This window comes from Apodemus sylvaticus, chromosome 11 (genome assembly GCF_947179515.1).
Source record: "Apodemus sylvaticus chromosome 11, mApoSyl1.1, whole genome shotgun sequence".
Lineage (NCBI taxonomy): Eukaryota > Metazoa > Chordata > Mammalia > Rodentia > Muridae > Apodemus > Apodemus sylvaticus.
The window spans coordinates 47,700,242-47,713,085 of NC_067482.1; the positions used below are offsets into that span (position 1 = coordinate 47,700,242).

General features: G+C 37.9%; 1 protein-coding gene across 2 annotated transcripts in view; it reads left to right on the forward strand.

Annotated features, from left to right (window-relative positions):
* Arap2 (ArfGAP with RhoGAP domain, ankyrin repeat and PH domain 2) overlaps positions 1-12,844 on the forward strand; it is a 169,855-nt gene that overhangs the window by 109,508 nt on the left and 47,503 nt on the right. For both annotated transcript variants that reach the window (XM_052199605.1, XM_052199606.1), the window contains exons 20-21: positions 2,931-3,094; positions 9,979-10,191. In XM_052199605.1, the coding sequence (XP_052055565.1) occupies positions 2,931-3,094; positions 9,979-10,191 (377 nt within the window). The remainder of the gene's footprint in view (positions 1-2,930; positions 3,095-9,978; positions 10,192-12,844) is intronic.

The following is a 12,844-nucleotide window of genomic DNA, read 5'->3' on the forward strand; positions in this document are numbered from 1 at the left end:
ACATGCATGACAGAAACAACAGCAGATGTTTTTACCTTCACTTTAAATTATGTGCAGCCTTATTTATAATAGCCAGAAGCTGGAAAGAACCCAGGTATATATACACAATGGAGTGTATATATATATACACAATGGAGTACTATTCAGCCATTAGGGACAATGAATTCATGAAATTCTTAGGCAAATGGATAGAGCTGGAGAACATCATACTAAGTGAGGTAACCCAGTCTCAAAAGATCAATCATGGTATGCACTCACTAATAAGTGGATATTAACCTAGAAAACTGGAATACCCAAAACATAATCCACACATCAAATGAGGTACAAGAACGGAGGAGTGGCCCCTTCTTCTGGAAAGACTCAGTGAAGCAGTATAAGGCAAAACCAGAACAGGGAAGTGGGAAGGGGTGGGTGGGAGAACAGGGGGAAGGAAGGGGGCTTATGGGACTATCGGGGAGTGGGGGGCTAGAAAAGAGGAAATCATTTGAAATGTAAATAAAAATATATCAAATAAAAAAATAAAGTATGTAAAGATCAAAAACAAACAAACAAACAAAAACTGCCTTGGGCTAGACAGCGAGGTGGTTCAGTGGTTAATAACACTGAGTGCTCTTCCAGAAGTTCAGAGTTCAATTCCCAGCAACCACATGGAGGCTCATAACCATCTGTAATGGGATCTGGTGCCCTCTTCTGGTGTGTCTGAAGAGAGCAACAATGTATTCACAAACATAAAATAAATAAATCTTAAAAAAAAGAAAAAAACGTACAATTGCCTTAGAGTAAAATATACTTGATGTGCATTGGAATTTCAGGTTTTAAATTTTGTACTGAGGATAATATTTGGAAAAAATATACCAGTACGTTGCAGAGACTATGTTTGGGCAGAGACCAAGTTTCTTTCTTTGCAAGGCTGTGCAAAGGTTGGCATCTGACCAGTAAATTGTACAGGAACAGCAGATGGTAAAACCAACGGCAAAGCAACTATTGGTTAAGACAGGACCCATGGGCATAAGTGTATGGAGCTATCAGAGAGCAGCTAGGAACCTCACAGGGTTTATGTCATTGGCCAGGAGGGGCCATCAGTGCAGCCAAAGATTAACTGTTGCAAAATTGCAGAGAAAAGCTCAGGCTAAGTCATGGAGACCCTTTCACTTAAAAACCAAAGCTTTAAAGATAAGACAAGTATCCCAAACTGCTGTCACCAGCCTCACCTTATTGATGAAATTATATTCTGGTAATAGGAATAGAGTTTTAAGAGGAAATCAAGAAGACAATCCTGTCAGGGGCTGTGGTGACTTTGAAGAATATTAGAAGGTTTTGCAGCAATGGAGAGGAAGACCAGAAAGAGCAAATATTACAGATTATAATAGCAATAACAATAATAAAACGGTGCATGCATGTGAAAGTGATTGGCAAAGGATGCTAAGCTACGATAATGATTCTAAACTTCCGAAGACTCATGTGGAGTCAGTTGAGACTCAATGTGTCCCAGAGCAGATGGCTATCACAATAATGGCAGTTACCATATTCCTGTTCCATGGTGGAGGTATCCAAATACAGTGTTTATTAGCAGCACACTTTAGAGGAAAGAGAACATCTGCAGGGTGTTTAGCTGTGTGCTGGTATGATCAGTTCCCCAATGGTGAAACACAGAGCTCTCATTTGAGTTATGAACAAAGTAGCCGTGGAGTTTGGCTTCCCTTTTGGAATACCTGCTTGCAATACCTTATCGTGTCTTGTTTTGTTTTCTTGGAGCATCATCTTGCTATATAATTGCTACCAGCCGGGAATCCCTACTTTATCTTTATGTTGTCTTGAACTTGTGATCCTCTAACCTTCCCCTGCCAAGAGCTGTGAATACAAACAGGACAAACCACCAGATCTAGCTCTGCACTTGCCCTTGATTTTAGCAAGTTGTTATCTGTCCAGTTCTAGCCTAGAGATCTGGGTTTAGGGCTCACTAATAGGTGTCAAAGAGATGACAGCCTCACCCTAATGATAGGAATCTAGATCATTCTTAAAGTCTGTAGAGGCACTTAGATTGAGCACAATGGAAAAATACAGATGTGGATGCTTACAGCCAACCATTTTACTGAGCACAGGGTCCCCAATGGAGGAGTTCAAGAAAGGAATGAAGGAGCTGAAGGGGTTTGCAATCTCATAGGAAGAACAACAATATCAACCAACCAGAATCCCCAGAGCTCCCAGGGACTAAACCACCAACCAAGAAGTACACATGGAGAGACCCATGGCTCCAGCCACATGGGTAGGAGAGGATGGCCTTGTTGGACATCAGTGAGAGAAGAAGCCCTTGGTTCTACACTTGATGCCCCAGTGTAGGGGAATGCTAGGGAAGTGAGGCAGGTTTCAGTGGGTAGGTGTAGAAAAACCCTCATAGAAGCAAGGGATGGGGGATTGGATAGGGGGTTTCTGGGGGGAGCCAAAAAAAGGGATAACATTTGAAATGTAAATAAAAAAAATCCAATGAAAAAGAAAAGAAATTTCAGATCTCAAAGAATGGAAATCTGAAAAGAAAAGGCAAATCAGTTTGTGTTGTCCCTCCCCCCACTTTTAAAAGCAATGGAATTGACAATTACAAAATATTTTCATTAGCCAGGAGTATATTTAAAGACACTGGCAATGTTTACCGCAGTAGTTTTCATTGAATTATTTAGAGATGGAAATTGAGACCTAGGGAGAGGATGACTGGATTGGTAGAGCTTCTTCAGTACTGTGCGACCTTAACAGACAACAGAGAGAGGGAGGGACACACACCTGGTAGGGTGGAAGGTAAAAGAAAGTTGGTTTATTTTTTTAATGTGTGAGACAAGATCACATATATGTGGATTTTAGGGTAATCTGTGTTGAAAATAATTTTCTTTTAAAAAAAAAGGAAAATTATAATAAGATGTGCTTTTTAAACTTCACAGAACACTGTATATCCATGGGCACACCAAGCTGGATTTCACAGTCTGGCATACTGCAATTGAAAAAGCAGCAGGTACAGATGGTGACGCATTACAAGATCAGCAGCTCTGCAAGAATGACGTCCCCATTATTGTGAACAGCTGCATAGCATTTGTTACACAGTATGGTAAGTATCAGAGGATGTTTATTCAACTCCTAGAACTTAGGATATCACTCTTACAGCTTCTAAGTGGTGCCTCCCTGGGAACGAATTAGTGCCTTTCCCTTTGTAAGTACACCAGTGAAACCTTAAAGCCCAGTCACTGCTCAGCAGGCCAGCCCCTGTCTCCAGCAACACATTTACACTGGTAAGGCTTTCACACCATGTCCTTGATCCTTCATGACCATGAAAATACTATGGAACCCAGTAAATAAAATGGTATAAAATGTCCCTAAAAGTAGTAAAGACTGTTTTCAGTTATAAAAATTCTAGAACAAAGCCAAGAGCAGCTCTCCGTGCTTAAGTATTTTTTTTTGAAATAGCAAACCTTGAAACAATATACAAAATGTTGTACTTGCTGTTAACAAGCATACAATGTGTGTTTGTGTGTGTGTTTCATTCATCATGTATTGGTCAGAAGTTTGCATGAACTGTGGACATACATAACATTTTAATGATTGGGCTATTTGCCACAGATACTTTTATAAGCAACTAGTGAACAAAAAAGGATTGGCTCTGTACCTACTTTTAATTTTGTGTGATAGTGTGGGTTTTATAAGTTTACCTAGACATTTATCTTTATATTTATTTTCAAATTATTGTGAATCCTCAAATTCATTCTTAGTTGTATACATCATTCAAATATCTAATTGATAGAAACTTTCTATTGTTTGTTTATAGAAACTTTGTTTGCATGTATGTATGTAGGTATGTAGGTATGTATGTGGTTCTGGGTTCACATCCAGGGTCTTACTGCAAGCTAGGCTAATGTTCTACTGCTTGCTTATATAGACTCTGACCTGTATTTTGAATATATTGTGTTTTCAACCTTTTAAATGTTGGATACATGTCATTTATGTAAAAAAAATCTGGAGAAGAATAAAGTGATAGACTTAGTATTTCTGAAGTTGTATTAATATTTTATTCTCTCAGTATTATAGATATTTGGTATATTAACTTGAAAAGACCCAGGCATACATAATAAGGAAGATTTAGTAAAGTGTTGTCTTGTTTCTTAGGAAACATGTAGCCAGAGTGAGCAGTTTACCTGGAATATGTGAATATTCTATGTATGAAGCTTACACCATGATAGATGACCCTATATCAGAAATAAGTACTTTGATGTAAAGCTGTTTTAGGATGTCAAGTTTATAGTATGTGTATTTAAGTTCTTTGGGTTAGAGTGTCATTTAAGTATTTTATTTCAAATGTAATCCAATCATATTTTTTCAATATATATTTTATTTGTGTTGAATATATACTGAGGCCTTTCACTAACCCTATATGCAGGCCTTACAGTAGGGCCTTCTTTGCGACCACAGTGCATGTACACATTTCTTATCAGCTGCCCTGTTTAATTGAGTACTGGAAATGGTTGTCTTTATGTACCGTAGTCGTCCACTTTAGCTTGGCTGTAATTCGCAGCGATATGTGAACACACATACTGTGTTAGGAAGGGCATAAACTCACAGGGAACTTTCGCATCATGTTAGTTTCATGGTGGCGTAGCATCTTTTTTCAGCCGACAAACGATTAAAATAGCATGAGGAGTTTCAGTGTAATCAATTGGAAGTTTCTCTGGGGCAGTTGCAAGTTTCCCTTTGGTGTTTATTTGAATTTAAAATTATTAACCACTGGATTGTATCAACTATATCTCATATATTTTAGGTACTTTATAACTAATGCAATGTTTATTAACTTCTGCTTTAAATTAAAAAAAATCCAGTAAAGGTTGTTTATATTTTAAACAGAAAATGGGGAAAAACTTTTATGCTATACTCATTAACATAAAGATTTGATGGGAACCTCCGTACTGCATAGAGCTCACAGGATGCAAATGTTTGCCTGGAAGTCTCTATAGTAGCAATTATTTTTGAATATCTCAGCATCTGGATTAAAATGTAAAGGCCAATTTTCGGTGCTCTTCGTGTTAACGTTTTGAACTTTACCAAGTTCAAAATGTATTATGAACTTAATCTTTAAATAAAGTGTAATAATGAATTATTGGAGGATTTTTTCAGTTTATATAAAATTATATTCTGTACTTTAAAGTGTTTTTGTGTGTGTTTGTGTGTGCATGTATGCATGCATATGCACATTCATGTATGCTACAGCTTGTGTGTATAGGTCAGAGGACAGTTTTTTGGGATTCAGTTCCCTTCTGTCTTGTGGGTTCCTACGATCAAATTTAAGCTTGCAAACTTGGGAGCAAAATTCTTTTCTCACTGTACCATCTTTCTAGCTCTATTATAATTTCATTCAGTCTGCTAAAGCTGTTTAAGCATTAGATATTAGAAATTCCTTCAGTGAGGAATATTACTTTCTGGGCACATAGTAAAAATTCATTTATACAATTTATTTATCTTTGCAGTAAGTAGTCATTCACCAAATGCCTTTGACATTCCCCATGTACTGTTCCTGACAGATATAAAAAGAAGACAAGACTTAATTCTTGCCTTCTTGTCTTCTAGGGCATCATAAATTTGTAGTTGAGAAATGAGCACATAGGCAGGTGTTTATATCTTAGCATCTACGATTCTGACCTCATGGCCGTAGAGAGGCTCCTTGTTCTAAACTAGGCTATCAGTTGACCCCAGAGTAGAGGGTGTAATAGACAGTTTTGTGGTTGTTTATTTCCAACAGTGTGTGTGAAGTTCACTGTGCCCAAAGTATATAGTTAAAAGATAGGATCTATACAAGAGACATGAGGTTGAAACAGCTCCAGTAGATTTTTAATACATCTTTATAAAATTGTATAAGTTTTCCCTACAGGCATTAGGAAAGGCACATAGAGATATTTTTTAGGCTTTTGACAGTAAGACTAACAGGACTATATGTTTTTGCCACATCATTGACATAGTATGGACTCATTTGGCCTGCATAAGAGTAGGAGCAGGGAGCTGTATAACATACTGAAGAAGTATAAGGCACAGATGATAGCATATGAGCAGAAAGAAAACTGACATTTTGACATATTTTTAATCAAGTGAGGTGCAAAGATTCTGACTTGGCATAAGGTAAGGAGAAAGCAATGCCATTTAATGAGATTGAAGAGCAGGTTTTTAAAATATGATCGGAAGTTAAGCTGGTGAAAGAAGCAAAAAATAAAGAAAAAAAACAATTCCTTCACATTTTTATAATGTCCTATAAGGCTGTGTCTGTCTCTGTGCATGTATGTGTTCATGAGTCAAAATCTAAGGATTAAAACTCAGGTAAAAATAGGCATGTTGTGTGTGGAATGATAAGGGTGGTTTGATTATCATTCGGGGAGTTTTCGTTTTTTTTTTTCCTTAGGTTTTTTTTTTATTCGATATAATTTATTTACATTTCAAATGATTTCCCATTTTCTAGCTCCCCCACTCCCCGAAAGTCCCGTAAGCCCCCTTCTCTTCCCCTGTCCTCCCATCTACCCCTTCCAACTTCCCCGTTCTGGTTTTGACGAATACTGTTTCACTGAGTCTTTCCAGAACCAGGGGCCACTCCTCCTTTCTTCTTGTACCTCATTTGATGTGTGGATTATGTTTTGGGTATTCCAGTTTTCTAGGTTAATAACCACTTATTAGTGAGTGCATACCATGATTCACCTTTTGAGTCTGGGTTACCTCACTTAGTATGATGTTCTCTAGCTCCATCCATTTGCCTAAGAATTTCATGAATTCATTGTTTCTAATGGCTGAATAGTACTCCATTGTGTAGATATACCACATTTTTTGCATCCACTCTTCTGTTGAGGGATACCTGGGTTCTTTCCAGCATCTGGCAATTATAAATAGGGCTGCTATGAACATAGTAGAGCATGTATCCTTATTACATGGTGGGGAATCCTCTGGATATATGCCCAGGAGTGGTATAGCAGGATCTTCTGGAAGTAAGGTGCCCAGTTTTCGGAGGAACCGCCAGACTGATTTCCAGAGTGGTTGTACCAATTTGCAACCCCACCAGCAGTGGAGGAGTGTTCCTCTTTCTCCACACCCTCTCCAACACCTGCTGTCTCCTGAATTTTTAATCTTAGCCATTCTGACTGGTGTAAGATGAAATCTTAGGGTTGTTTTGATTTGCATTTCCCTAATGACTAATGAAGTTTAGCATTTTTCAAGATGCTTCTCCACCATCTGAAGTTCTTCAGGTGAGAATTCTTTGTTTAACTCTGTACCCCATTTTTTAATAGGGTTGTTCGGTTTTCTGGAGTCTAACTTCTTGAGTTCTTTATATATATTGGATATTAGCCCTCTATCTGATGTAGGATTGGTGAAGATCTTTTCCCAATTTGTTGGTTGCCGATTTGTCCTCTTGATGGTGTCCTTTGCCTTACAGAAACTTTGTAATTTTATGAGGTGCCATTTGTCAATTCTTGATCTTAGAGCATACGCTATTGGTGTTCTGTTCAGAAACTTTCTCCCTGTACCGATGTCCTCAAGGGCCTTCCCCAGTTTCTTTTCTATTAGCTTCAGAGTGTCTGGCTTTATGTGGAAGTCCTTGATCCATTTGGATTTGAGCTTAGTACAAGGAGACAAGGATGGATCAATTCGCATTCTTCTGCATGCTGACCTCCAGTTGAACCAGCACCATTTGTTGAAAAGGCTATCTTTTTTCCATGGGATGTTTTCAACCTCTATGTCGAGGATCAAGTGGCCATAGGTGTGTGGGTTCATTTCTGGATCTTCAATCCTGTTAAAACTATTCTCAGTAACAAAAGAAAATCTGGGGGAATCAGTATCCCTGACCTCAAGCAATACTACAGAGCAATAGTGTTAAAAACTGCATGGTATTGGTACAGTGACACGCAGGAGGATCAGTGGAAAACAGAAACTAAACAGGGACAAAATGAAACTAATTGAAGCTTTGGACCAATTAGATTTAACAGATATATATAGAACATTCTATCCTAAAACAAAAGAATATACCTTTTTCTCAGCACCTCATGGTACCTTCTCCAAAATCGACCATATAATTGGTCACAAGACCGACCTCAACAAATATAAGAAGATCGAACTAATCCCATGCCTCCTATCTGATCACTATGGAGTAAAAGTGGTCTTCAATAGCAACAGAAACAACAGAAAACCCACATACATGTGGAAACTGAACAATACTCTACTCAATGATACCTTGGTCAAGGAAGAAATAAAGAAAGAAATTAAAGACTTTTTAGAACACAATGAAAATGAAAACACAACATACCCAAATCTATGGAACACAATGAAAGCAGTGCTAAGAGGAAAACTCATAGCCCTGAGTGCCTCCAAAAAAAAATGGAGAGAGCATACATTACCAGCTTAATGACACACCTGAAAGCCCTAGAACAAAAAGAAGCTATTTCACCCAGGAGGAGTAGAAGGCAGGAAATCATCAAACTCAGGGCCGAAATCAATCAAGTAGAAACAAAGAGAACCATACAAAAAATCAACAAAACCAGGAGCTGGTTCTTTGTGAAAATCAACAAGATAGATAAACCATTAGGCAGACTGACCAAAGGGCACAGAGAAAGTATCCAAATGAACAAACGTAGAAATGAAAAGGGAGATATAACATCGGAAACTGAGGAAATCCAAAAAATCATCAAGAGACTGTACTACAAGAGCCTGTACTCAACACAACTGGAGAATCTGGAGGAAATGGACAATTTCCTTGACAGATACCAAATACCAAAATTAAATCAGGACCAACTAGACCATCTAAACAGTCCCATAATGCCTAAAGAAATAGAAGGAGTTATAGAAAGTCTTCCAACCAAAAAAAGCACAGGACCAGATGGTTTCAGTGCAGAATTCTACCAGACCTTCAAAGAAGAGTTAACACCAATACTCTTCAAACTATTCCACAAAATAGAAACAGAAGGAACACTACCCAATTCCTTCTACGAAGCCACAATTACGCTGATACCAAAGCCACACAAAGATCCAACAAAGAAAGAGAACTTCAGACCAATTTCCCTTATGAACATCGATGCAAAAATACTCAATAAAATTCTTGCCAACCGAATCCGGGGAGTTTTCTAATGGGGCAAAAAGAAAGTAGAAGTGAGGTTGGAAAAAAGAAAATAAATAGAGCACCTGAGAGCTATTAGAAGGAGAAAAATGTTAGTGAAAACCATAAAATCCATGATTATGAGAATTTTAGCAGGAGATTCTGTAGACTTGTCAAGTGCTTCAAGCAACTGTCAATATCCCAAACTGACAGGCATCTAGATAACACTATTGATATACTTAATGACAGTGTTCCAAACCCAGAAGCAAGATTTCCAGGAGAGACTGTATGGTAATGTGATGATATTGAAAAGGGACAGTGAGTTCAGCTTGATTTCACAAGGAGGAAGACCTGCAGAGGACCCAAAGGGTGTACGTGTGTGTGTGTGTGTGTGTGTGTGTGTGTGTGTGTATCAACACTGCCATCCTTGCTCCCTGTCCTGTTACTTAGTGCTAGTTTGACTTATATGTCGTGTCTGGGGAGTTGGGGAGTTAGAAATATTAGGGAAAGTTATAGGTTGACGCAGCAAAAACTAATGGACTATGTGGTGAGAATATGAGAAAGCATATATCAAATTTTACATTGTTGTTTCCAGTTGTAGGCAAACTTGTTTTCTGTGAATAAATTCTTGATGTAAAACTACAACAGACAATGTTAGTATGGAGAACTAGAGGCAGTCCTGAGTGATGTTGACTGAGGATGGGTTAACTCATTAATTATGTTCCCGTTTGAATCACATTTGAGGAGTGCACAGTCTTTAACCTCATGGCCGTTGATTTATTTTGTCTGTGATCCCACAGAAGGATCTGTTCCATTCCCAAGATATCCCAGTAGATTATGACTGTGATTTCATCATATAACTTTCTAATTTTTCTTAATCACAGGGTTAGGATGCAAATACATTTATCAAAAGGATGGTGATCCTTTGCACATAAGTGAACTCCTGGAGAGTTTCAAAAAGGATGCAAGAAGTGTTAAGTTGCGAGCTGGAAAACATCAACTTGAAGACGTAACAGGCGTGCTGAAGCGTTTTCTGTCTGATATTGATGACGCTCTCCTCACAAAGGAGCTCTATCCATACTGGGTCTCTGCATTAGGTAATGCTCTTGGGTCCAGATAGCATGCCAGCCTTCCAACTTAATACTTAGGATTTTCTATTTGTCTTTAATCATCTGAAAATTACTGTATATTTCTTATTTGTCTTGAAGATTACCCTAACTCATATAAATAATAACTGACAAAAAATTTATTCACTTTCTAGGGATTCCACTTAATGAGGTAAAGTTGTGTTACATTATGTGAAAACATAAGGAATAAAATTATTAATAAACCAATTACTTATTAAAGTCTTTATTAAGGCTGGGCAGTGGTGGTGCATGCCTTTAATTCTAGCACTTGGGAGGCAGAAGCAGGTGGATTTCTGAGTTCAAGGCCAGCCTGGTCTTCAGAGTGAGTTCCAGGACAGCTAGGACTATACAAAAAATTCTGTATCAAACAACAACAACAACAATAAAGATAAAGTCTTTATTGGATATTATGTTATTTTTTAATTTATTTACATTTTAAGTGTTATCCACTTACCCAGTTTACCCATCTCCCAGAAATCCCCTCTCCTATCCCCCTCCCCTGCTTCTACTGATTCCCCTCCTACCCCCATGCCCTCAGTTCCCCTACACTGGGGCATCTATTAGACCTTCATAGGAACCAAGGACCTCTCCTTCCATTGATGCCTGACAAGGCCATCCTCTGCTACATATGCAGCCAGAGCCATGTGTACTCCTCGGTTGGTGGAGTCTTTAACCTCATGGACACTGACTTATTTTGGTAACTCAAAAAAATATTTTATATACATTTATTAAAACTAGCTCCTTGGCTGAAGTATCCCAATAAGAACATTTTAATATTTTTACCTTTTATTGTTTTATAACTATTATTCCACACTTGTTAGATATATAAATATTCTTATTTTTTGTATACTGCTAGCATTTCACATATCTAAAGTATTTTCAAAATGCCTATTTTCAATCTCTATATTTCCAGTTTTTAATTTTAGCTTTATATGTACCATAATAATAAATATATTTATTATATATAAAATTTCTTTTGAAAGGGTTTTTTAAAATAGGCTCTTGAATTTGGATATGTTTAATCTTTTTTAAATATTTTTATTTTCTATATTCTTTGTTTACATTCCCAATGATTTCCCCTTTCCCGGATCCCCCCTCCCCATATGTCCCATAAACCTTCTCTCCATCCCTTCTCCAATCACCTCCCTCCTTTTTCTCTGTCCTTATATTCCCTTCCCATGCTAGATCAATCCTTTCCAGGATCAGGAGGATATGTTTAATCTTAAGTGGAATTAATATTTTTTTGAAGGGATTAATTTTAAAATTGTATCATAAATGAAAGTTTTAAATTTTTCTCTAATACTCCTGAATAATATTAGTAAGGAGAGAATAGAATTGTCACTAAAAATGTAATGTTTTGAGATTTAACTGTCCAATTCAAAAGTTAGTCTTTGATTTGCTTTCAGGCATTTGTCTAATCAACAGGGTTAAGTATAATCCCAAGGACAATATAATTGACTTGGTTGTAAACTATTTCATCAGATAGTGTCTCCATGAGGCCAGTTTCCTGGCAATATTCATCTTAAAGATAGTTTTAGTATGAATAACTGAAATTATATATAATTAATGAATGAGTAAAATTTGTCTGCATGCCTGTAAAATTATTCACCAGAAAATAGACAGCCAATAACTTTCTGCTAAGATTGTTAAATGAGGACAAGTCTGCTCTCTGTTGACTGTGAAGATGTACTGAGCACAAGGACCAGCTTTGGAAAGTAAAGTTTTATCTTTGACTTGGGGATGAGTTATTTGGTAATTTTCTTGGGGATACCTTTTATAAGCCTGTAGGTCTTTTGCTGATAGACCTAATATGTCCTCTTAGCCATTTCTGAATATGTAGTGTTGGATCTCACTGTAAACCATAATTTTGAGTGACCTTATAGAAAAAGTCCCTAGTATCTGCCTCAATTAAAGCTTAGAAAAAAAATTAAGTTATATCTATCACCCACCTCCCTCCCTCCCTCCCTCCCTCCCTCCCTCCCTCTCTCTCTCTCTCTCTCTCTCTCTCTCTCTCTCTCTCTCTCTCTCTCTCTCTCTCTTTCCCAAATGCTGCTCCTCTACTAGTCCCCTCTCATAGAGTTCCTTCCTCCATCCCATCCCCCCTTCACCTCTGAGAGGGCAGACCCCACCCAGATCCCCCTACCCTGGGACATCAAGTCTCTTCAGATTTAGGCACATCCTTTCCCACTGAGGCCAAAGATGACAGGCCTCTGCTGCATACGCTAGGGGTCTCATAACTCAACTGGGCGAGTGTTAGACTGAAGCTAAGAATTTTGGTAGTAGTGCCCACTTCTAATCCTCAGACTTGAAAGGCAGAGGCAGACTGATGTCTGTGAGTGAAGCCAGCCTAGTCTACAGAGAGTGTTCCAGGACAGCCTGGGCTGTTACATGGAGAAACCACATCCTGAACTAATCCTACTTTTGCCCAAAAAATTAGATTAAAATTTTTTGATTTTGCCAGGCCATGGTGGCATATACCTTTTTTCCAAACATGCTGGAGGCAGAGACAGATATTTGATTTCAAAGCTAGGCAGTTCTACAGAGTGAGTTCTAAGACAGCGAGGGTAAAACAGAGAAACAAAAACAAATGAAAGAAACAAAAACAAAACTGTAAAAAACTTAA